Source organism: Rousettus aegyptiacus, unplaced genomic scaffold (assembly GCF_014176215.1).
Source record: "Rousettus aegyptiacus isolate mRouAeg1 unplaced genomic scaffold, mRouAeg1.p scaffold_m13_p_14, whole genome shotgun sequence".
In the NCBI taxonomy this organism is placed as follows: Eukaryota; Metazoa; Chordata; class Mammalia; order Chiroptera; family Pteropodidae; genus Rousettus; species Rousettus aegyptiacus.
In genome coordinates this window covers 51,629,220-51,648,656 of record NW_023416289.1, presented here as the reverse complement: position 1 = coordinate 51,648,656, position 19,437 = coordinate 51,629,220, and the positions used below count along the sequence as shown (strand labels likewise).

Below are 19,437 nucleotides of genomic sequence, written 5' to 3'. Positions count from 1 at the left end.
TTATTCAGCACTTGCTCTGTGCCCGGGCGCTTTTTAGACACTGGAGAAAGAACTATGAAAAAGGAGAAAGAACCACAGGCAAAAATCAGTTCATTTAAAAGGGAGTCAGGTTATACTTCACTAGAAAGAGTGACATCTGAGCCAAGATGAGGAGGCAGTGAAGGAGTTGACCATGGGGTGCCCGGAGCAGGAGTAGGCTGTGGACTGTACTCCGAGTGGGGCATTTGGGGAACCACTGGAGGGCCGAGCAGTGGGATGGCATGGTCTGGCGCTGGCCCCCAGGGACAGAAAGAAGGAGCCCAGCAATGGACAAGCGGTGATGGTGACCGAGACCAGGATGGTACAAATAAAGGGAGAGAGAAATGGTCAGATTCCTGATGTATTTAGAAAATGGGGCCACCAGGATTTCCCGGTGCAAAAACGGGGGGATGTGAGAGGCAGGCAGTCGAGGCTGACTGCGGGGTTTGGAACCTCGGTAACCAAGAAGATGGAGTTGTCCTTGAGAAAAGGGAAAGGTCCCGGAGGAGAAAGCTTTGGGAGTGACTGGAAGCTGGGTCAGAGGGCCTGTTAGATGCTGGGAGGCTGTCCGTCGGGGGCTGGGGTTCAGGCCTGAGTGTCTCCTCCTGACCTGGGCTGTGGCTTCCTCCCCAGGGGGTTGGGACTGACCAGCGGTTTCTACTGAGGTTCTGAAGCAGACTCTTGGGGGCTAGGGCAGCCCAGGGGGGGATTCTGCACCTCAGCCCAAACTGAAGAAAAGTTTGCCAGCCTCAGAACTAGCTGAACCCCAAGGCCACCCTCCAGTGCACACGCACACGCTTGTGGCCCTCGGTCTGTTCAGTCCCTGGAGGCTCCTGCTTTTGGATTCTCCAGTGTGCCCTGGCTTGAGGTCGCACCCCCAGCACTGGCCTTGGGTCTGGGGGAGGGCTTGGTGGTGTCCCCTAGTGGCTGGTTTGGGTCTGACATCCTCCTCCCTCCTTCCCCAGCGTGACTGTCAAAACTACATCAAGATCCTCCTGCCTCTCAACAGTACCCACCTGTATGTCTGTGGCACTGGGGCCTTCAGCCCCCTGTGCACCTACGTGGTGAGTGCCCCTCCTCTCCGGGAACGGCCCCCTTTTCTGCCCCAGGGAGCTGTTGTCCAACATCAACCCCTGGTGCAGGCCAGGGCCCAGCGAGGCTCCTTGGTAGCAGTGGGCTGAAGGGGCCCTGAAGGAGGGTTGCGTGTGATGGCCCAGGCACTAAGATCCTGGCGGACCCATGACACAGGTCTGTAGGTCCCTGACAGCCCACCTGTATGCCATTCCTCAGCACCCTCACACCTGTGTTTCAGCCCTGCACACACCTTAGCCAAGGGTGGCGTTTTCAGGCTGTGGGTCAGAGCACCAGCCCGGAGCCAGACGTACCGGGTTTGAGTCATGTTGCCACCCCTTCCTGGCTCACATCTTTCTAAGCCTCGTCTTCCCTCTGCCAGCTGGGGCTACTAGTGCCCACTGCAGAGGTCACTGCCAGACGATGTCGGCACTGTGCCCCGGGCCCTGGGGTGGGGAGGACGGGCCGTGGGATCTCTTCCTTCACCCTGTAGAGTTGCCTTCTCTGGCACCCCCCTCCTTTCCCACTGAGCCCACTCATTCCCTGACGCGCCCCTGAGCCCACCCGTCTGCTCCCCTGCAGAATGTGGAGAACTTCACGCTGGCACAAGATGGGGCGGGGAGCATCCTCCTGGAAGATGGGAAGGGCCGTTGTCCCTTCGATCCCAATTTCAAGTCCACAGCCCTGATGGTTGGTGAGTGTTTGGGGCAGGGTGGGCTCCTCGAGGCTCCAGGGCAGGGGTGGGTGGCATGTGTGTAGAGGGGCCTGCTGCTGTGGTTCCCAGTGCAGAATGACCCTGGGCTGCCCTCGGGTTCGGCTTCTCCCCGTTCCCACTGCCTCCTCTGTGCACCCCAGTGATGTGGGCAGAGCTGGGGTCACTCCAGGCTCCGAGCAGAGGGAGGGGGCTGTGCTGAGGGGCTGTTCCCATGGGAATGTTCTCTTGGCAGATGGCGAGATGTACACTGGAACAGTCAGCAACTTCCAGGGGAATGACCCAGCCATCTCTCGGAGCCAAAGCCTCCGCCCCACCAAGACTGAGAGCTCCCTCAACTGGCTACAAGGTGAAGTCCTCCCACCGCTGGGCAGGCTCAGGAGCAGGGGGATGGAGATATCCCCTGGCAGGGCCTGAGAGCAGAGTCTCACCTGTCCTGGACCCCTGGGCTCACTGTGCACTCCCCACCGGCCCCACAGACCCAGCGTTTGTGGCCTCAGCCTACATTCCGGAGAGCCGGGGTAGCGTGGAAGGGGACGATGACAAGATCTACTTCTTCTTCAGCGAGACTGGCCAGGAGTTTGAATTCTTTGACAACACCATCGTGTCCCGCATCGCCCGCATTTGCAAGGTGAGCCCCAGCAGGCTCCAGAAAGGTCCACGGGGACCGGATCAGGAAAGGCCAGGAGGAACAGCTTAGCTGACAGCTTTTCTCTCCCTCCTTTTAAATTAAAATACCTCTCGTTGTCTTCTCTTATTTAAAACGTGAAATACAGAACAGAAAAGTACACGTGACATCACAGAATAAAGAGGCAGTGTAGCATCACGATGAAGAGTACAGACCTGGAGCCAGGAGGCCTGGGTTCGAACCCTGCTGGTCATGTCATCTTGGGCAAATCTCTTGCCCCTCTCAGCTACGGCTCCCCGGTCTGTTCGATAAGAATAATAACCAAGCTGACACTCGGCGTTTTCAGGCAGATGAAATTAATTCATGCAGAGCTTTCAGGCATGTGGCAGGCGGCAGCTGAGTGCTGACCGTCAGCGGTGCAAGTCCTCACGTCCACCACAGGGTGTCATCACTGTTAACGTTTTAGAAGGTCCCTTGCTAATCTTTTATTCCATATATGTATATAATAAGGGAACTATTTAGAAACAAGAATTAAACTCATGCAGTTCTTCAACGGGAAGTCATGACCTCTTTCCATACTTGTCGGTAGACTCTTCTTTGTCCTTTTTTGGTGGGATTCCACGGCAAGGAAAGCAGCCTCATCTACTTAGCCTGGTCTTGGGACGTAGACGTTGCGCCTCCGAGTCTTCTCGATTTTAAATAGAACTCAGGCCTAGCTTCCGCTTTCCCACCCTGCCTGGTGTTTGCCACCGCTGGGGAGGGGACAGCGAGGGGCACCAAGCCCAGACCCTGCTGTCTCTCCCCCAGGGCGACAAAGGTGGTGAGCGGATCCTGCAGCAGCGCTGGACATCCTTCCTGAAGGCCCAGCTGCTGTGCTCGCGGCCTGACGATGGCTTCCCGTTTAACGTGCTGCAAGATGTCTTCACACTGAGCCCAAGCCCCGAGGACTGGCGCGACACCCTCTTCTACGGGGTCTTCACCTCTCAGTGGTATGGCCCCCAGGACCTAGCTGGGAACGGAGGGTGGTGAGTGGCTGAGACTGAGGCCGGGGAGCCAGCCTTCGGGCCTGAGCGCTTCTCCGTTAATTCGGCCATTTTTTTTTTTTTTTTTTTTTTTTTTTGTAGGCACAGGGGGACCACGGAGGGCTCTGCCATCTGTGTCTTCACCATGAAGGATGTTCAGAGGGCCTTCAGCGGCCTCTACAAAGAGGTGAACCGTGAGACACAGCAGTGGTACACCGTGACGTACCCGGTGCCCACGCCCCGGCCTGGCGCGGTGAGGACTGCTCCCTGCACCAGGGTGGGGTGCTGGGCGGGTGGGCCCCGCCTCCCCCCCAGGCTGCAACCACCCAGCTTCTCCAAGGCTGTTTTCTCATCGTGAAAGTGGGCACAAAAGCCTAGGCCTGCTTGTCCTTCTGGGTTAGATGGGACCATGAAGGTCGGGGTGCCTTCAGACCCGTCTCGGGTGGGCGAGCGTGTCCCCGTCAGGGTGCTCACCACACTCCTTTGTAACTGTCTCTTCACTTGTGCCTGCCCCGGACAGCTACGAGCTCCTTATTAAGTTACTAAGTGATGAGTGGCCAGACCATAGGGAAATAGGCCTTTCTTCTTTCCGTCCTCTTTTCAGCCTAATGGGCTTCTCCCAATGCAGAACCTGAGAGAGGATGTGGGTGCCAGCAATTTACAGGGGGGCAACCCCAGGAAGCAGGAAAGTGAGTGAGACTTAAGGAGCAAAGCCAAGAAAGGGGGTGTCCGTGAGCTCTTGCTGCCGTGGGCACCTGGGACTCAGTCACCTGGGGCCCTGGGTGGCTGTGTGGAGCACATGTCAGCATTGCTCCGCTGGACTGCTTGTCACTCACCCGGGTGCCTCATCAGTTGAGAGTTACTCCTGGATGTAAAGTCTTAGGGCTGTTGCAGAGAACCCCACGGGCAGAAAGAATCAGGAAGCCCAGGCAGTGCTGGAACTCACTGCAGGCACCCTCTGCCCCCTCTTCTGGGAAATCTGGCCAGTGAAAGGATGCTAAAGGAGCAGGAAGCGTGGTTGGCTGCTCAAGGCCTGTGGGAGAGGCAGGGAGGAAGGAAGGCAGGGAAACCTACCAGCTGGGGACCTTGGGTGCCTCACACCCTGGGCTGTGCCCTGTGACCTCCAGATTAGTGCCTTGGCTCTGCAGGCCTGCAAGTGATGTACCAGAGCTTCTGAGGGCTGGGCAGATACTCTGCTGACCCCTCGGGAGACAGCCCAGGCAGGATCCTCGGGGCCCACCTCTTGCCCTGAGTGTGCCTCGCCTCACACCGCCGCCTTCTCCTTCAGTGCATCACCAACAGTGCCCGGGAGAAGAAGATCAGCTCATCCCTGCAGCTCCCGGACCGTGTGCTCAATTTCCTCAAGGACCACTTCCTGATGGATGGTCAGGTGCGAAGTCGCCTGCTGCTGCTGCAGCCACAGGCCCGCTACCAGCGCGTGGCAGTGCATCGCGTCCCTGGCTTGCACCGCACCTACGATGTCCTCTTCCTGGGCACCGGTGAGTGTCCGCAGCAGGGCAGGCCCGGAGTCCAGGGGGGCACGGCTATGGGGTCATGGGCAGCGGGCTCCAGTCCGGGCCTGAGTACCGTCCTCGCTCCAGGTGACGGCCGGCTGCACAAGGCGGTGAGCGTGGGCCCCACGGTGCACATCATTGAGGAGCTACAGATTTTCTCACCAGGACAGCCCGTGCAGAACCTGCTCCTGGACCCCGACAGGGTGAGTGGGCAGAAGAGTCTGGACAGCGTGTTTGGGGTGCCCCTCTTACCGACAAACGGTCCCCACCAGCTTTTTCTCCAGATCCAGGCTCACAGTGTGAGCTCTCAGAAAGTTGGGTGCTTGGGAGCATGAAAGGTCTTTGGGGAGTGGCTCTGGTGGGCACGTGAGCCAAATGTGGCTGTGGTTGGGGGCCCTGGCGGCCTGTATCTGCCCCTCACGCACATGTCTGTGCAGGGCCTGCTGTATGCCGCCTCACACACGGGTGTAGTCCAGGTGCCTGTGGCCAACTGCAGCCTGTACTGGAGCTGCGGGGACTGCCTCCTCGCCCGGGACCCCTACTGCGCTTGGAACGGCTCCAGCTGCAGGCACATCAGCCTCGACCCCCCTGAGGCAGCCTCCAGGTGAGAGCTCCTAAAGGCCCCTTCTCACCTATCCATCTCTGTGCACTTGGCCTCAGAGCGCCTTCCCCAGGCCCTCTACAGAATCATTACACAGCTTCCTTTGCATCTGCCGTCAGCATAATTATTAATTAGCTCCCCTTCTGACTCTCAAAAACCATTTATTTGCCCTCAACCACCTGTAAAGCAGGGACATGATTTGGAAAAGTACGAAATGCCACAGCTATAAAAAGCCTTGCAGGGGAATGTGGATTAGCATGTGTCTTTAAGCGACAGAAAACAAGGGCTACGCAAGAGTCCATTAACAAACCCATTAAAAATTGTTTCCAAGGTAACTCGTTTGGATTGTAAGATGTTCATATATAGAGAGAACTTAGAAAATAGAGATAAGCCCAATCGAAATATAACTACTCCTAATCCCACCACGTAGAATCAGTGAGAATTTGATATATATCCTCCCAGATTTTTCTATATGTGTGTAAAATAAACAAGTAAAATACATATATTTTTAAGTAAAAACTGTATCTGCCATACTTCTAATGTCCTTGCTTCACACAGGGGGATACCTGGTGCCAGTTTTACATTTTAAAAAACCCATGTATGAGTACGCATATGTACACCTGGAAGGACACATCAAAAATGCTCCCTGTCATGATCACTGGATGATAGATTATTCTTGCAGTGTTTTTAGCCTTTGTGCTTGGTTGAGTATTTCAGGTTTTCTGAATGCATCAAGAATTACTTTTCTTAAAAAAAATTGCAAGTCAATGCAATTGCAAGTCATGTGCAGTGTTTTAAAAGAGGCAGCTACACACATATAGATCCCGCTGTCCTTCCAGACTTTTTCTAAAGGCCGGTAGTGCTGTTGTAACTCGAGGAAGTATTAAAGTAACTTTTATTTGAAATAAATACTGTGGAGACAGAGATGCTGGCTCAGCCCCTGTGGGGGTGTGAAAGCCCCCTGCCTTTTACCCCTGCTTTGGGCCTGGCAGTCCCTGAACCCTGAGCCCTTGCCCAGGCCTGTACCTACAGGGCTGCTTGAGGGCCTCTGCTGCACCTAGGGTGGGGGACGGGAGTCCACTGGGGGATCCTGGCTTATTCCAGACTCTCTTTGGTGCTTAGGCAGTGGATCCAGGACATTGAGGGGGCTAATGCCAGGGGCCTCTGCAACACTTCATCGGCCAAGGCCCGGATCTCTCTACCAACAGGTAAAATGCCTGTCAAAGGGCGTAGGGAGGAAGGGGCCAAGCTGCTTAGAAGGCTCCCGAATTTGGGCAGTGGTGGGCGTAAATGCATTTCCTTCTATCCTCGTCCCTCCAGCCTGCAAGCAGGCACCTGGGAAGTGAGAGCCACAGTCCCCAGGGTCCTCAGAGTTGCTGTCATGGCAGGATCAGCACAGCCCAGAGGGAGGTGGGTGAGCTGGGGCTGCTGTGGATGCCAGGCCCCCTTCACCCTCTGCCCTGCCTGCCCCTAGATGAGACGCTGTGTGAGCAAGTCCAGTTCCAGCCCAATACGGTGAACAGCTTGGCCTGCCCGCTCCTCTCCAACCTGGCAACCCGGCTCTGGATGCACAACGGTGCCCCTGTCAATGCCTCGGCCTCCTGCCGGGTGCTGCCCACTGGGGACCTGCTGCTGGTGGGCAGCCAACAGGAGCTAGGGCTGTTCCAGTGCTGGTCACTGGAGGAAAACTTCAAGCAGCTGGTGGCCAGCTACTGCCCAAAGGTAGAGGACATGGCAGAGCAGAGCAGAAAAGCGCCTGCTGTCATCAGCACATCGCGGGTGAGTTCACCGACCCAAGGCGCGGCCAGCTGGGGTGTGGACAAGTCCTACTGGACTGAGTTCCTGGTGATGTGCACGCTGTTTGTGTTCGCCGTGGTGCTCCTGATTTTATTCTTCCTCTACCGGCATCGGGGCGGCATGAAAGTCTTCCTGAAGCAGGGGGAGTGTGCCAGTGTGCACCCCAAGACCCGCCCTGTGGCGCTGCCACCTGAGACGCGGCCGCTCAATGGCGTAGGCCCCCCCAGCACCTCACTCGACCACCGAGGCTACCAGGCCCTGTTGGATAGCTCCCCGGGGCCCCGGGTCTTCACCGAGTCAGAGAAGAGGCCACTCAGCATCCACGACAGCTTTGTGGAGGTGTCCCCGGTGTGCCCCCGGCCCCGGGTCCGCCTAGGCTCTGAGATCCGGGACTCGGTAGTGTGACAGCCGACTTGTACAGGAGGCCACCCTGGATTCTGGGGCCGTGAATGCTCAGAGCGGATCGGCTGGACTTCTGCTCCTCGTGGCACCCAAGTGTGGCGCCCAGTCCTCGGGAGCGATGGAGCCAGCTGGCCTGCTGCTCTCCAGCCCAGACAGCTGCGGCCCGGGAGGTCCTGGCTGAAGATGAGGGCCCGCCTAGGTGGGCAGAACAGTGCTCCTCATGTAAACTGAGCCTTTTTTTTTTTTTTTTTTTAAACCACTGAAAATGTGAAATGAGAGCACGAAGAGTGAGAAACAAGAGAGCTGTGCACACAGCCACTCCAGTTCCCAGCGCGCCCCGTCTCACGGAGGATTTGCGGACTCATCCAAAGTGGTGGTTTGGGAGAGTTGGGAAGCCCTCAGCACCTGGACCTTGCTAACTCTGCCTTATCCTGCTGCAGGCTGCCCCTCTCACTGCGGAGCCAGGGCCCAGCTTGGGCTCTGTGGGTCCTACCTGGCCAGCTGGCCAAGCTGGCACGGCCATCATCCCATCACCTCAGGGACCAGGGGGCTCTACTGGCACTGCGGCCCTCACAAGGCCCTGGGCTCCGGCCACCTCTGGACCTTCCCAGCCTGCATCAGGCTGCAGCCATGTGAGAGCAGGCAGCATGAACCCAGGAGTTCATGACGATATATACCTTCCCCTTGGAATTCTGGGAAGAGACTGTTGTTGCCTTCCTTCCTTCGTCCAGCCTGAGAACCCATGTGTCCCTGTCCCCATATCCACCCCAGCCTCGTCTTTGAGCCCAGGCCCCTGTCACCCCCACACTTTGCCTGCCTCCACTCTAAGGGACAGTGGCACTACCCAGCACAGGAGCCCTGAGTTTATTTGGGTTTTATATTTTTTTAAGATGCACTTTACTTTTTTTTTTTTTTTAATAAAATTGAAAGAATTGAAATTGAATCATGGTCCTTCATCTTAAAGGACTGTTGCTTTTTGAGGTTGGTCTAGTTCTCTGAGTTCAGGGGATTGCAAGCTCCTCTTTCCAGGGCTAGTGGGCCAGAGCCAGCCTGGCCTGGCCGACTGCATCTCCCAGTGGAGTATGGCTCCCCCCGGGGGGGGGGGGCTGGACACACTGATGGAGTGGGGCAGGGGATTTGTTCCTGTACCTCAACCCCCTTACTGTGTTCAGGGGTGGGGGCACAGGGAACAAGGTTTTTTAACTCTTCACATAGTAAAATTTTTTTTTTTTTTTTGGTATATAGTTCTATAAATTTTAACACCTGTAGAAATTCAGGTAACCACCACCAATGTCTGGATACAGAAGAGTTCCATTCCCAACGCTACCTTCTCAGCCCCTTCTTTAAAGGTTACTTATGCCTAGTACAACCGAAGTCTCCTACAAGTCCAGTTCTTCCTCATACCAGTGTTTCTAGTGTCACACACAGGATCAAAACTTCTAAACCTTTATTATTGATTAGTAGAAACACAAACAGAGCGATGACAATGGCAGTGAGAAGGGGAGATGCCCTGACATGGAGGGCCCTCCCCTGCCCAGGACAAGACTGCACAGTGCCAGCTCGACTGGGCCAGCTTGGCCGGACCTGGCGACACAGGAGTAACCTTGGCCACAGGGCAGCAGTGGAAAGGTTCTTTGACAAGGTGCTGGGATACACGCTGTGGCTTCTGTCACAGGACAATCTTGAAGGAGCTGAACAAGAGAATAGTGGATTGGGTTTTCTGCTGTAGGAGGAGGGTTAGGACTAAACTCAAACTTACCCACCTTTCCCTAAGACCCTTTGGAATGGGCTGTGTCCCACGTCTGTTACTTCCCCTTGGGAGAAGAGCTACCCTGAGTCATTTAGAGAAAGCAGGGGGCTTATACTGGGCACCATTCCCCTAACTACGTCTCAGACCCCAGATCCCATAGATGGGACCACTATCTTACCTGGCAAAGTCTGGTGAACGAGAGATGACGTGCTGGAACTCGGAGAGATTAATGGTCCCATCTCTATCAATGTCAGACTCTTCCAGGATCTGGGAAAGACAGAGTGTCAGGCCAAAGCTCCAACCTTTACCTGGGCTCACAGGCCCGCCCCCGCTGGGCCCAGCTGCTCACGTTGTCAATGAGCTGCTTCATCTCTGAAGCACTGAGCCGTGTGTCCTCGCCCTCTCCTGTGAGGCAGTTCACCAGCTGGCTCAAGTCTTCTCGGTTCAAGGTTCCATCATCATCAAAATCTAGACAGCAGATACAGGAAGCCCAAAAGGATGCAGTCAGATGAGCTCCAAGGTTCCAGAGTGATGCCCAGCTCCCAAGCGGTATCACTGAGCAGACCGTGTGAGAGACTGTGTTTCACCAGGCTCCTCGCAGTCCTTACCGAAGATGCGGAAGGCATAGTGGGACTTGATGTCTGGCGTTGCTGTGTCACTGAACACACTGAGGAGGTCCAGGAAGTCCTCAAAGCTCAGGCTGTCTCTGGTTGGGGAGGTTGAGAAGACCCTGCAGATTCGCTCCTTGAAAGGGTTGGCCTAAGAAGAGAGCCTCTGTGAATGCCACAGGACGCAGCCCAGGTCACACACTCACACCTCGGGAATGGGGGCGGTGTGGGGGGAGAATGACCAGCACTTTGGGGCTAGCGTGGGGGGCAGGACCAGTGACTCAGATGGGGAAGGGGGCAGGGAAAGCTTCTGGGCGAGAGTCAGAGGTTAACCTACAGGTTTGCCTGGGGGCAGAGAAGGAAGAGGAAGGCACCCTAAGCAGAGAATGAGATGGCCTGTTGTTTACAGCACAAAGAGTTAATTTGAACACTTGTGTTACAGGCAGGGGGCTAGGCCTTGTGCATAGAAATTCACAGCAGCCCTAAGGAGAGGCTATCACAGGAAATTAGAGCTAAACAGGAAAGACAAGAATGGGGACCAGTGATCTCATGATCTCAAGAAGAGTAGCAGAGCTAGGGTGGGAGCCTGGCACCTTGAGCTCTGGAAGGCTTAAGATCTGCTCCAAGGACACTCGTGCCTGCAGTGACTCCTCCACACTCCGGTGCTCCAGGGGAAGCAGCTCACAGAACCGCCTGTGGGCTCTGGTGGAAGGAGGGGGACATGTTGGTGCACCTTCCTGTGTTTTACACTCCATTCCTTGCCTTGCTGCTCATTACACACCATGTGAGGAGCTAAGCCACATACAGAAAACTAGGTCGTCAGGCTTGATAAGCCAGATGGAGATATGTCACAAGACAGTACAGGCTAGGAGTCCATTCTTGCAAAGGCTATTTCCTGGGGGCCTACTGTGTTCCAGCCACTGTGCTGGACACTGTGCTTAAGCTCCCTGGGAGGCATAGAGGTTGGGGAAGGAGCCACAAGTTGGTCCTGTGAACAGGGAGAACTCCCGGATCTCCTGCTCCTTAAAGCCTCCCTCTTTTTAGCAGCTACCCTGAACTATCTCCTCCACAGCTCCACCTTCCCTCTGGGCTTACGTTAGCCAAGGGGAGCCCTGACCACATAAAGCTGGCACACGGCTAAAAAGGGGGTTCCAAGCCCCAGTTCAAATCCTCTTTCTCGTATTGTACTCTTAGGCAAGTTACCAACCTTCTCTGGATCTCTTACACTGACTCTGTACCTCCCTCTGGAGTTTTAAGTGAGTTAATGTAGGGTAATTTAGCACCATTCGTGGCGCAGGGTAAGTGCTCAGTAAGCGTTAACGGTTACTGTATTATTCAGGTAAAATTGGGAGGAGTCAGGCTCCACAGTATTTCTCTGGCCTTGCCAGGAGGTCGTCAGCCGAGAGCCACAGCAGCTCCCGCCCGACTGGGACAGGAAGTTCGCTTCTGCAGAAGCCAGTGGAGCGCAGGGTCAAAGAGCGCCCAAGTTTGTTGCACAGCAGGGGCCCCCAGCGGGGCGTGGAGGGCGTGCCGGCAGCAGGGCGCAGCCGAGGGCTCCCTACTCCAATTCCGGCTCAGCTGCCGACTTCAGGCAGGTCCCTCCCTCTGGGGGCCTCGGTTTGCCCATCTGTAAGACAGAGCCCCCGAAGCTGTCTCCAGAGAATCCCGGAGGCAGAGTTCGAGACAGCACTTACAGAAGAATCTCCTGCTTGGTCAGGAACGTCAAGTCCTGGAAGGCAGAACGAGAGGGGGGTCAGCGGGCCGTCCGGAGGCCGCGCCCGCCCTGCCGCCTGCTCCGGGACCCCGCTCCCGAGCGCAGGCCAGCGCGCCGGCTCCCCAGGGCCCAGCGTCCCGCGCACCTGGTACTCGGCCAGTAGCTCCTTGGACAGGCGGCTGCCGGAGCCCCCCATCGCCGCGTCTCGCGCACAGCTCCGCCAACTCGTCTCGGGACGCCGGCAACTTTATCACTTCCGCCCTCGGGTCGCGTCACTGCCCCGTCCCCGCGGCAACCGCTCCTGGGGCCACCGCCCCCAGGCCCACCCCCTCCTTAAAGGGCCCAGACGCTCCTAGCCGGGTTCCGCCGCCAACTCCCGGCTCCGGGCGGTCCCTGAAGAGCTGGAGGCGGGGCCCGGGGGCGGGGCCGGACGCTCCGGGGCGGAGCCCAGGCCGCAGGCCCCGCCTCCAGGGTGGGCGGGGGCGGGACACGCCGCGTGCGAGCGTGCGTGCAGACTGCGCGTGCGTTGACGTCGCCGTGGCCTTGGTGGGAGCTTGGGGGTCACCGCGCGGTATGTCCTCCTCGCTTGCGGTAGACGGAAGCCACAGGCGAGGTCTGGTAAGGATAGCAGGGACGTCTCTGGAGCCAGGGTAGCCAGTAAACTCCGAGTGGCCAGAGGCTTTCGGCTGCCCCTCTGCCCAGGGACTGCTTTTCCATCCAGACCTTACCACCCGGCACCCACCTCACGCATTCAGTCCCCATGTCACCTCTCCAGAAATAACCATAACCTTACTGCCTACTGAGGCAGTTTATTGAGGACTCACTGAATGCCAAGCGCTGTGCATAGTTACTTCGAGTCTTACAACAACGCTGCAAGGTAGGTTCCCGTTTAAAATGTGGAAGTACAGAGGTCCAGAGGATTTGAGTGGCTTGTCTAGACTCGGGCATTTATTAAGACGTCGCTCCATTCTAAGGCTCTCTTCAAAGCTCCCTACTGCTGTACTCATCACACCAGCCTACATTCACTCTTCTATCCCCACCCTGCACCCAGACTCTGTGCTGACCTCCAGTGAGCTCTTGCCCCTCCAAAGCCCTAGGACAATGGTTGATAAATAGTAGGCTCTCAATAAATATTTATTGGATGTATGCATGAATGAGTGAATCTACACAGCTCTAAAAGATGAGGATTCCAGGCTGCCTAGAGGAGGAGGTGAGATTCTTTTATTTTCAGCCTCATGGAAGTATACTTGACAGCCAAAATTGTCGGGAGTAAATCTTGATTCTTCCAATTCATTCTACTTCCTGATCTTAGTAAAGTCTAAATCTGATCATGTCAGTCTTAGTTTAAAATCATTGTGTTCAAAAACCCAAGTCCTGGCCCTCTGTAGTCTTGACTTCAGCCTCTTTGCTGTCTCAGACTTTCTGTGTTTCAGCCACTATGGGCTCCCAATTCCCCTTCCATCTTATCCTCAGGGAAGCCTTTCCTGCTCCTCTAGACTAGAGTAGGAATTTCCCTTACACTCAGAGTACCCAGTGCTCCTCCTTGACAGCATGTATCATATTTGCAATTTATATCTTCTCAGGTAATGATTGGGTTAATGTCTGTTTCCCCCACTAGACCAGAAGCCCCATGAGCTATGAGAATCATGATCTCTAGGACCTGATATATGGCAGTTGTTGAGTGAATGTTTGCTCAGTGACTATAGTTTTCCCAGCGCTTAATGATGATCTGGGGGTGATTCTAGTAAGACTCACTAGATTAATATGTAAGCCCTACCATTGTGAAAATATTCCATTTCAAAAAGCGGAGGCTGCAGAGTACTCAGAACACCAAAACCAGTCAAAGTGACTGGAGCAAGTCCTGTCCCAACATGATCATTTTGACAGTAGGCTTTTTCTGTCCAAGAAAAAGTTAATCTTCAATTAGTAAAAGGGTAGGCAAAGAGCAAGAAGCTGTCACTGTGTTTCCTGTACTAGAACGAGGAGGTGGAGCGCCGGCCAGCCTGGACTTCATAATGAGACAATCTCTTCACTGTCGAGATGTGGGAATCAGCCTTGAGCCATGGTGCCAGCAGTGACCTAGATCTCCCAGCCACCTCACTTGGCTTGGAACCCAAAGGTTCTTTGAACAACCTTCTGAGTAAAATTTTGTTTCCTGGTAGATTTTTCTACAGAGGAGGGTGTATACTGACCAGTCAGTAAGAACATTTTATGCTACTTGGCGTGTTTCTCATTAGACATTCTGAGTCATCCATCCAATCTTAGCATATTGTCCTTCTTGTACCTGATTAACTCTTGATACAGTAATAAAACTGATTCCTGATACACATTTAAAAATAGCTTTTAGTGCTGCTTGTTGTAAAATTAGTTTTGGTTTTCCAGTAGCTTTTTCAAAGGTTCATGTTTTTGTCAAAGTACCAACTTTTGGATTTGTGGATTCTTTTTTTTACCCCCCAAGACATTTTTTTCCCTACTTACAATATTGTTTCCTTCTTCCTGTTTTCCTTGGGACATTAGATGGGATGGACAGGTTTCTCTGAGGTGGTGACGTGTGATCTGAGACCTGAAATAGCCATCCATGTAAAGAAAATCTGGGGAAAGGATATTTTAGGCTGGAAGAACCAAAAGTGCCAAGGCCCTGAGCAGGAACAAGCTTAGTACGAGTGAGGAGCAGAGTGGGCAAGGGGAAAAGTGGTAGGAAATGAGGCGTGAGAGGGAGACACAGCCAAGCCTTGAGAGCACAGAGGCTGTGCTAAGGAAATGGTCTTTATTCTAGGGATGCAAGTTCGCATCTCTGGTGAGTGGTAGAGCTAGAATTCAAACACCTGTCAGCCTCCAAAACTGAATCTCTCACCTTTCTCCCAGGATGGTACCCACCTCAAAGGCTTGCTGTCAGGATTGCTTGAGTGGACTTGGAAAGCCTCCAGCCTCTGCCTGGCACAAGGTGGACATGTAACTCATGTTCCCTTTGTTCCTGGTTTTCCTATAAAGGTTCCATCCTGTCATGGGGTCTCTACTGACTTGCCACTCTAAAGTATACCTCTTTATTCCTAGGTAATGCTTTTTGCCTCCTACTTCACTTTAATATAAATATGATCAAACCCACTTTGTAGTTATTCAGTTGATTCTTATGTCTTTACTCATTTTTAGCCTTTCGATGTTAACTTGATCCTAGGTTCTTGGCATAACCCCTGGCTTTAAATGTTATTCCAAATTTGTATTTACCCCTGACCTTACCTTTGACCTCCAGGTTTGACCACGCAACTGCTTATATCACTTCTATTCTTGAATACCTAGGCTGCTTCTCAAACTCAGTGATCAAAATCGAACTCTTGTTTTCTCCCTTCTTCTAGGCAGTCTATTCCCCTATGCCACCACCACCTTAGGCTTCTCCATCTCCGTAAATGCCACTGCAGTGAACCTAGTTTCTGCAGCTCAGTCATTCCCAGTTCTTCCCCTTGCTTCAGTCCCCATAGCCAGCATGTCAGGAGCCCCTATTCGTTTAGCCTTCAAAACATGACCCACATCCCTCAGTCCCCTCTATCTCTATAACCATCTATGCTATCCAGTCACCTTCATTGCTCACTGGCCACTAGAGTGACCTCTGAAATGGTGTCTCTGTTTTTCCTTTGCTCCCCTACAATTCATTTTCTGCACAGCACTTAGAAAAAGGTTTGCAAAATATCAGATGATCCTTCTGCTTAGAACCTGTCAGTAATTTCTTATTCCATTTGGAATAAAATCTAAGCTCCCGACCATGGAGCATAAGGCCCTGCTGTCCTCTCCAGCCTCATCTGTGGCTGCTCTCCCGTGTCGGCCATACTCTAGTAACACTGGCCTCCTTTCTGTTCTTGAACGGGCCAAGTGCCTGCCTGATTCATAGCCTTGGACTTGCAATTTCCTTTGCCTAGAGCTCACTTTCTTTAGCTCTTCACTGCAGGCTTCTTCTCATCCTTCCTGTCTTAGCTCAGCTGTAATCTCAGAGAGCCCTGCTCTGTTCCCACCTCTTAGTTACCCTCTGTTGTATCACTTGTTTCCCACAAAATGGTACCTCCATGGACAGTTAACAAGTCCATTTTGCTTATTGTCTGACTCCACTACATGATGTAAATTTCATAAGAATAGGGACCTTTTTTGCCCTATTTGCTATCATTGTAGCAAACTGTCTCCTTGCCTCATACATAGCAGTTACTTCATAAATATTTGGGTTTTGTGGCTCAGCTGAGTGGGACCAGGGTGCACAGGAGTATCCTCAGCACATCAGGAGTGGGCAAGAGATGGATATTGACCATGAATGAATGAATAAAGAAATGATCGAATAAATGGGAGAGTAAGTGAATACTGTCTTAACTATAGCTCAGGTAAATAGCAAATTACTGGATTTCTTAAACCTATTCTGAGACTAACTTAAAAAATTTTTTAGTTGTAAAATAATTTACTATTTTGACCTTTTTTTAAAATTGTAGTTAAAAACAAAATTTATCATATCCATTTCTAAGTATACAGTAGTGTTAATATATTTACATTGTAGCAGATCTCCAGAACTCTTTTCATCTTACAAAACTGAAACTCTGTACCCATTAAAAGACAAACAACTTCTTATTCTACTCTCCTCCCAGCCCCTGACAACCACCATTCTACTTTCTGTTTCTATGAATTTGACTACTCTTGTGCCTCATATAAGTAGAATCATGCATGATTTGTCCCTTTGCGACTGGCTTATTTCACTTAGCATAATGTCCTTAAGGTTCATCCATGTTATTGCATGTGGTCAGAATTTCGTTTTTAAAGCTGAATAATACTCCACTGTATGTACGTACTGCATTTTGTTTATTCATTCATCTGTTGATGGACACTTGGGTTGCTTCTGTGTTTTGACTACTGTAAATAATGATGCTATGAACATGGAGGTACAAGTATCTCTTTAAAACCTGCGTTCAATTCTTCTGCATCTATATCTAGAAGTTGAAATCGCTAATACAGTAATTCTGTTTTTACTTTTTTGAGGAATTGTCATTCTGTTTTTCACAGTGGCATCATTTTATGTTCCTATCAACAGTGCCCAAGGGTTCCGATTTCTCCTCATCCTCACCAACACCTTATTTTCTGTTTTTGATAGTAGCCGTCCTAATGTCAGGTGGTATCTCATTGTGGTTTTGATTTATGTTTTCCTAATGATTAGTGATGTTCAGCATCTTTTCATGTGCTTCTTGGCCATTTGTGTATCTTCTTTGGAGGAATGTCTGAAACTCACTTTTAATAGAATAATTTAAGACTTTACATTTTATTGTCAAGTTTATGCTCAGCTTGACTTAACCTTTTTTTTAGGGGGTAAAAACACATAAGAGATTTATCATCGTAACTATTTCTAAGTATATGATTCAGTAGTGTTAAGTATGTCACATTGTTGTGCAGCCAATCCGTGGAACTTTTTTATCTTACAAAACTGAAACTCAATATCCATTAAACTCAGCTTGAATTTTAATATGTCATTGCATATTTTTTTTTTTCATGTTTTCTTTTGGTTTTATTAATGTGAGGTTTCTGGACCAGCAGAGCTGAGGGAACTCAAGCTTGGACTGAAGCAACTCTATCGAGGTAAGCTTCCTTCTGAAGTTCTGTCTGCACCAGCAGCAGGCCCCTCTCCCTGTCACCTCTGGGTCTTCAGGGCTCCTGGGCCCCAGTGGGAGATGAAGACAGGCACCAACTTCCCCTCGAAGAATTGACTGGGCACTTAAGCATATACTGGGCCTTCCTGGTTCTATGCACAGTCATTCGAAATCACTGCCAAATAGTGGGAAAACCATTCCCATCCAGGGAGTGGTCAGCTTTGAAACCTTGGCCATCCTCATACACTGGAACAATGGTATGGTTTTCTGGAGGACAGTTTGACAGAGTATATATCAAAAGCTTGAGCCATGAGCCTACTCTTACCCAATGGTCTACTGGGATTTTATTATAAAGGAAAGTAAAAATGTGTTGGCAAGGATAGACATACAGGATGTTTGTTGCAACAGTTCATGTATTAATATGAAATTGGCAGCAACCTGTATATATAATTAAAGATTTGTTTTAAAAACTCGAGGTCCATCTACATAAGAAAATTAGGCCAAATGTAAGTTGTAATTTTTTTCCCTGGAAATTGGAATAGGGTTGTATTTTATCTTTATTTTTTTGCTAATCTACAGGTGGCAGAATAATGAGTGATTTCTAAGTTTTCAAAGTATTTTACCAAAGGCACATGTTACTTTTGTAATCAGAACGACAAGTAAAGGTTATTTGAAAATAAAAATAAAATCTCTGGAAATAGGGTAGCATCATGTGTTTTTCACCTTTTATGATTGTTTCAGATTACTCCCATGGCTGTTCCACAAGATGCAAATAACACTTCCTATTTCCTCCCTCCAAACAAAGAGGAATGGGAAGAACGAGGCATCCCTGACTTTGTCTATGGACAGAAGGAACTTGTGTGGGAAGGGGTCCAGTGGCTGAGGAACGCACCCAGCCTCCCGGACAGGCTGCCACTGTCTCGCTTTGACACTGCACTCCGCTCTGCCTGGAGGCAGCGGATGGAGCTGGGGCTGTTCCGCTACCGTCTGGGAGAGCTGCAGACCCAAACCCTCCCTGGCGCTGTAGGTTTTGTGGCTCAGCTGAATGTGGAGCGAGGGACACAGAGGAGGCGCCCCCAGAACATCAGGAGTGTGAGGCAGCCTTTTGACTCTGAACAGTTTAACTTCAACAAAATCCAGCCAGGAGAAGTCCTCTTTCGTTTGCGCCGGGAGCCTGGTGTCCCATGTGTTCCCCAGCAAGAGGACATCCTTGTGATGATCAACATCAGTCCCCTGGAGTGGGGTCATGTGCTGCTGGTGCCGGAGCCCGCCCAGGGACTCCCCCAGCGCCTGCTACCGGGCGCACTGCAGGCTGGGCTTGAGGCCGTGCTGCTGAGCGCGCACCCTGGCTTTCGCGTTGGTTTCAACAGCCTGGGGGGTTTGGCCTCAGTGAACCACCTTCACCTGCATGGGTATTACCTGGACCACAGACTGCCCGTGGAGTGGGCACCGAGCAAGACCCTGGACCCCGGGGGCCATTTGCACCTGCTCCAGGCTGTCCCAGCTCCTGGCTTCCTTTTTTACACCAGTGGGCCAGGGCCTGACCTGGAAGCCTTGGTAAGCAGGGTGTGTCGGGCCACCGACTATCTGACTGACCACGAGATTGCACATAACTTGTTTGTGACCCGGGGGGCCCCACCTGGAAAGACTTCACCTTCCTCAGCCCTCATGGGGGTCCGGGTGATCCTCTGGGCTCGGAAGACCAGCTTTGGGATAAAGGAAGGCGAGGCATTCAGTGTTGCGCTCTGTGAGCTGGCCGGGCACCTCCCTGTCAAAACATCCCAGGACTTCAGCAGCCTGACAGAAGCAGCTGCTCTGGCCCTCATTCAAGACTGTCTGCTGCCCCCTGCCCAGGCAGAAGAGGTACAAGCAGCACTGGTGGCCTTGGCAGCCCAGGTGGAGCAGTAGGCCCCTCCGGAAGTATTTATTTTCTAACTGCTCTAAGTCTCTTTCAAGAAAGCTGTTCATAAGGGTCATTTGGGCATTTTCTT

General features: G+C 52.3%; 3 protein-coding genes across 11 annotated transcripts in view; 2 read left to right on the top strand and 1 right to left on the bottom strand.

Moving 5' to 3' along the window:
• Window positions 1–8,703, top strand: part of SEMA4B (semaphorin 4B) — a 72,323-nt gene extending 63,620 nt beyond the window's left edge. For all 8 annotated transcript variants that reach the window (XM_036231939.1, XM_016151564.2, XM_036231942.1 and 5 more), the window contains 11 exons: window positions 984–1,082; window positions 1,672–1,783; window positions 2,037–2,150; window positions 2,281–2,432; window positions 3,237–3,418; window positions 3,554–3,704; window positions 4,740–4,950; window positions 5,053–5,168; window positions 5,403–5,569; window positions 6,689–6,774; window positions 7,041–8,703. In XM_036231939.1, the coding sequence (XP_036087832.1) occupies window positions 984–1,082; window positions 1,672–1,783; window positions 2,037–2,150; window positions 2,281–2,432; window positions 3,237–3,418; window positions 3,554–3,704; window positions 4,740–4,950; window positions 5,053–5,168; window positions 5,403–5,569; window positions 6,689–6,774; window positions 7,041–7,768 (2,118 nt within the window). In that variant the 3' untranslated portion in view covers window positions 7,769–8,703. The remainder of the gene's footprint in view (window positions 1–983; window positions 1,083–1,671; window positions 1,784–2,036; window positions 2,151–2,280; window positions 2,433–3,236; window positions 3,419–3,553; window positions 3,705–4,739; window positions 4,951–5,052; window positions 5,169–5,402; window positions 5,570–6,688; window positions 6,775–7,040) is intronic.
• A 492-nt stretch (window positions 8,704–9,195) lies between these two features.
• Window positions 9,196–12,190, bottom strand: CIB1 (calcium and integrin binding 1). The gene is made up of 7 exons (XM_016151567.2): window positions 11,983–12,190; window positions 11,818–11,852; window positions 10,717–10,825; window positions 10,124–10,274; window positions 9,865–9,983; window positions 9,694–9,782; window positions 9,196–9,456 (listed from the first exon to the last, which is right to left on the bottom strand). The coding sequence occupies exons 1-7, from the start codon at window positions 12,031–12,033 to the stop codon at window positions 9,435–9,437; spliced, it is 576 nt and encodes a 191-aa protein (XP_016007053.1). The 5' UTR covers window positions 12,034–12,190; the 3' UTR covers window positions 9,196–9,434.
• Window positions 12,191–12,367: 177 nt separating this feature from the next.
• GDPGP1 (GDP-D-glucose phosphorylase 1) lies at window positions 12,368–19,379 on the top strand. 2 transcript variants are annotated; one of them, XM_036231936.1, is made up of 3 exons: window positions 12,368–12,714; window positions 17,378–17,435; window positions 18,188–19,379. In XM_036231936.1, the coding sequence occupies exon 3, from the start codon at window positions 18,197–18,199 to the stop codon at window positions 19,352–19,354; it is 1,158 nt and encodes a 385-aa protein (XP_036087829.1). In that variant the 5' UTR covers window positions 12,368–12,714; window positions 17,378–17,435; window positions 18,188–18,196; the 3' UTR covers window positions 19,355–19,379. The 2 variants fall into 2 exon arrangements, with proteins under 2 accessions (XP_036087829.1, XP_036087830.1); XM_036231937.1 differs by having other exon boundaries at window positions 12,386–12,444.
• Window positions 19,380–19,437: the final 58 nt, after the last annotated feature.

What these genes read in the sequence shown, in the direction of transcription:
- GDPGP1 (XM_036231936.1), top strand. Translation starts at nt 18,197, where the DNA reads ATGGCTGTTCCACAAGATGCAAATAACACTTCCTATTTCCTCCCTCCA.
- CIB1 (XM_016151567.2), bottom strand. Translation starts at nt 12,033, where the DNA reads ATGGGGGGCTCCGGCAGCCGCCTGTCCAAGGAGCTACTGGCCGAGTAC. An exon ending in CTATGCCTTCCGCATCTTCG is followed by an intron (nt 9,984 to 10,123) that starts GTAAGGACTGCG and finishes TCTGCTGTCTAG; the next exon opens with ATTTTGATGATGATGGAACC. An exon ending in CGTTCACCAGACTTTGCCAG is followed by an intron (nt 9,457 to 9,693) that starts GTAAGATAGTGG and finishes TCTCTTGTTCAG; the next exon opens with CTCCTTCAAGATTGTCCTGT.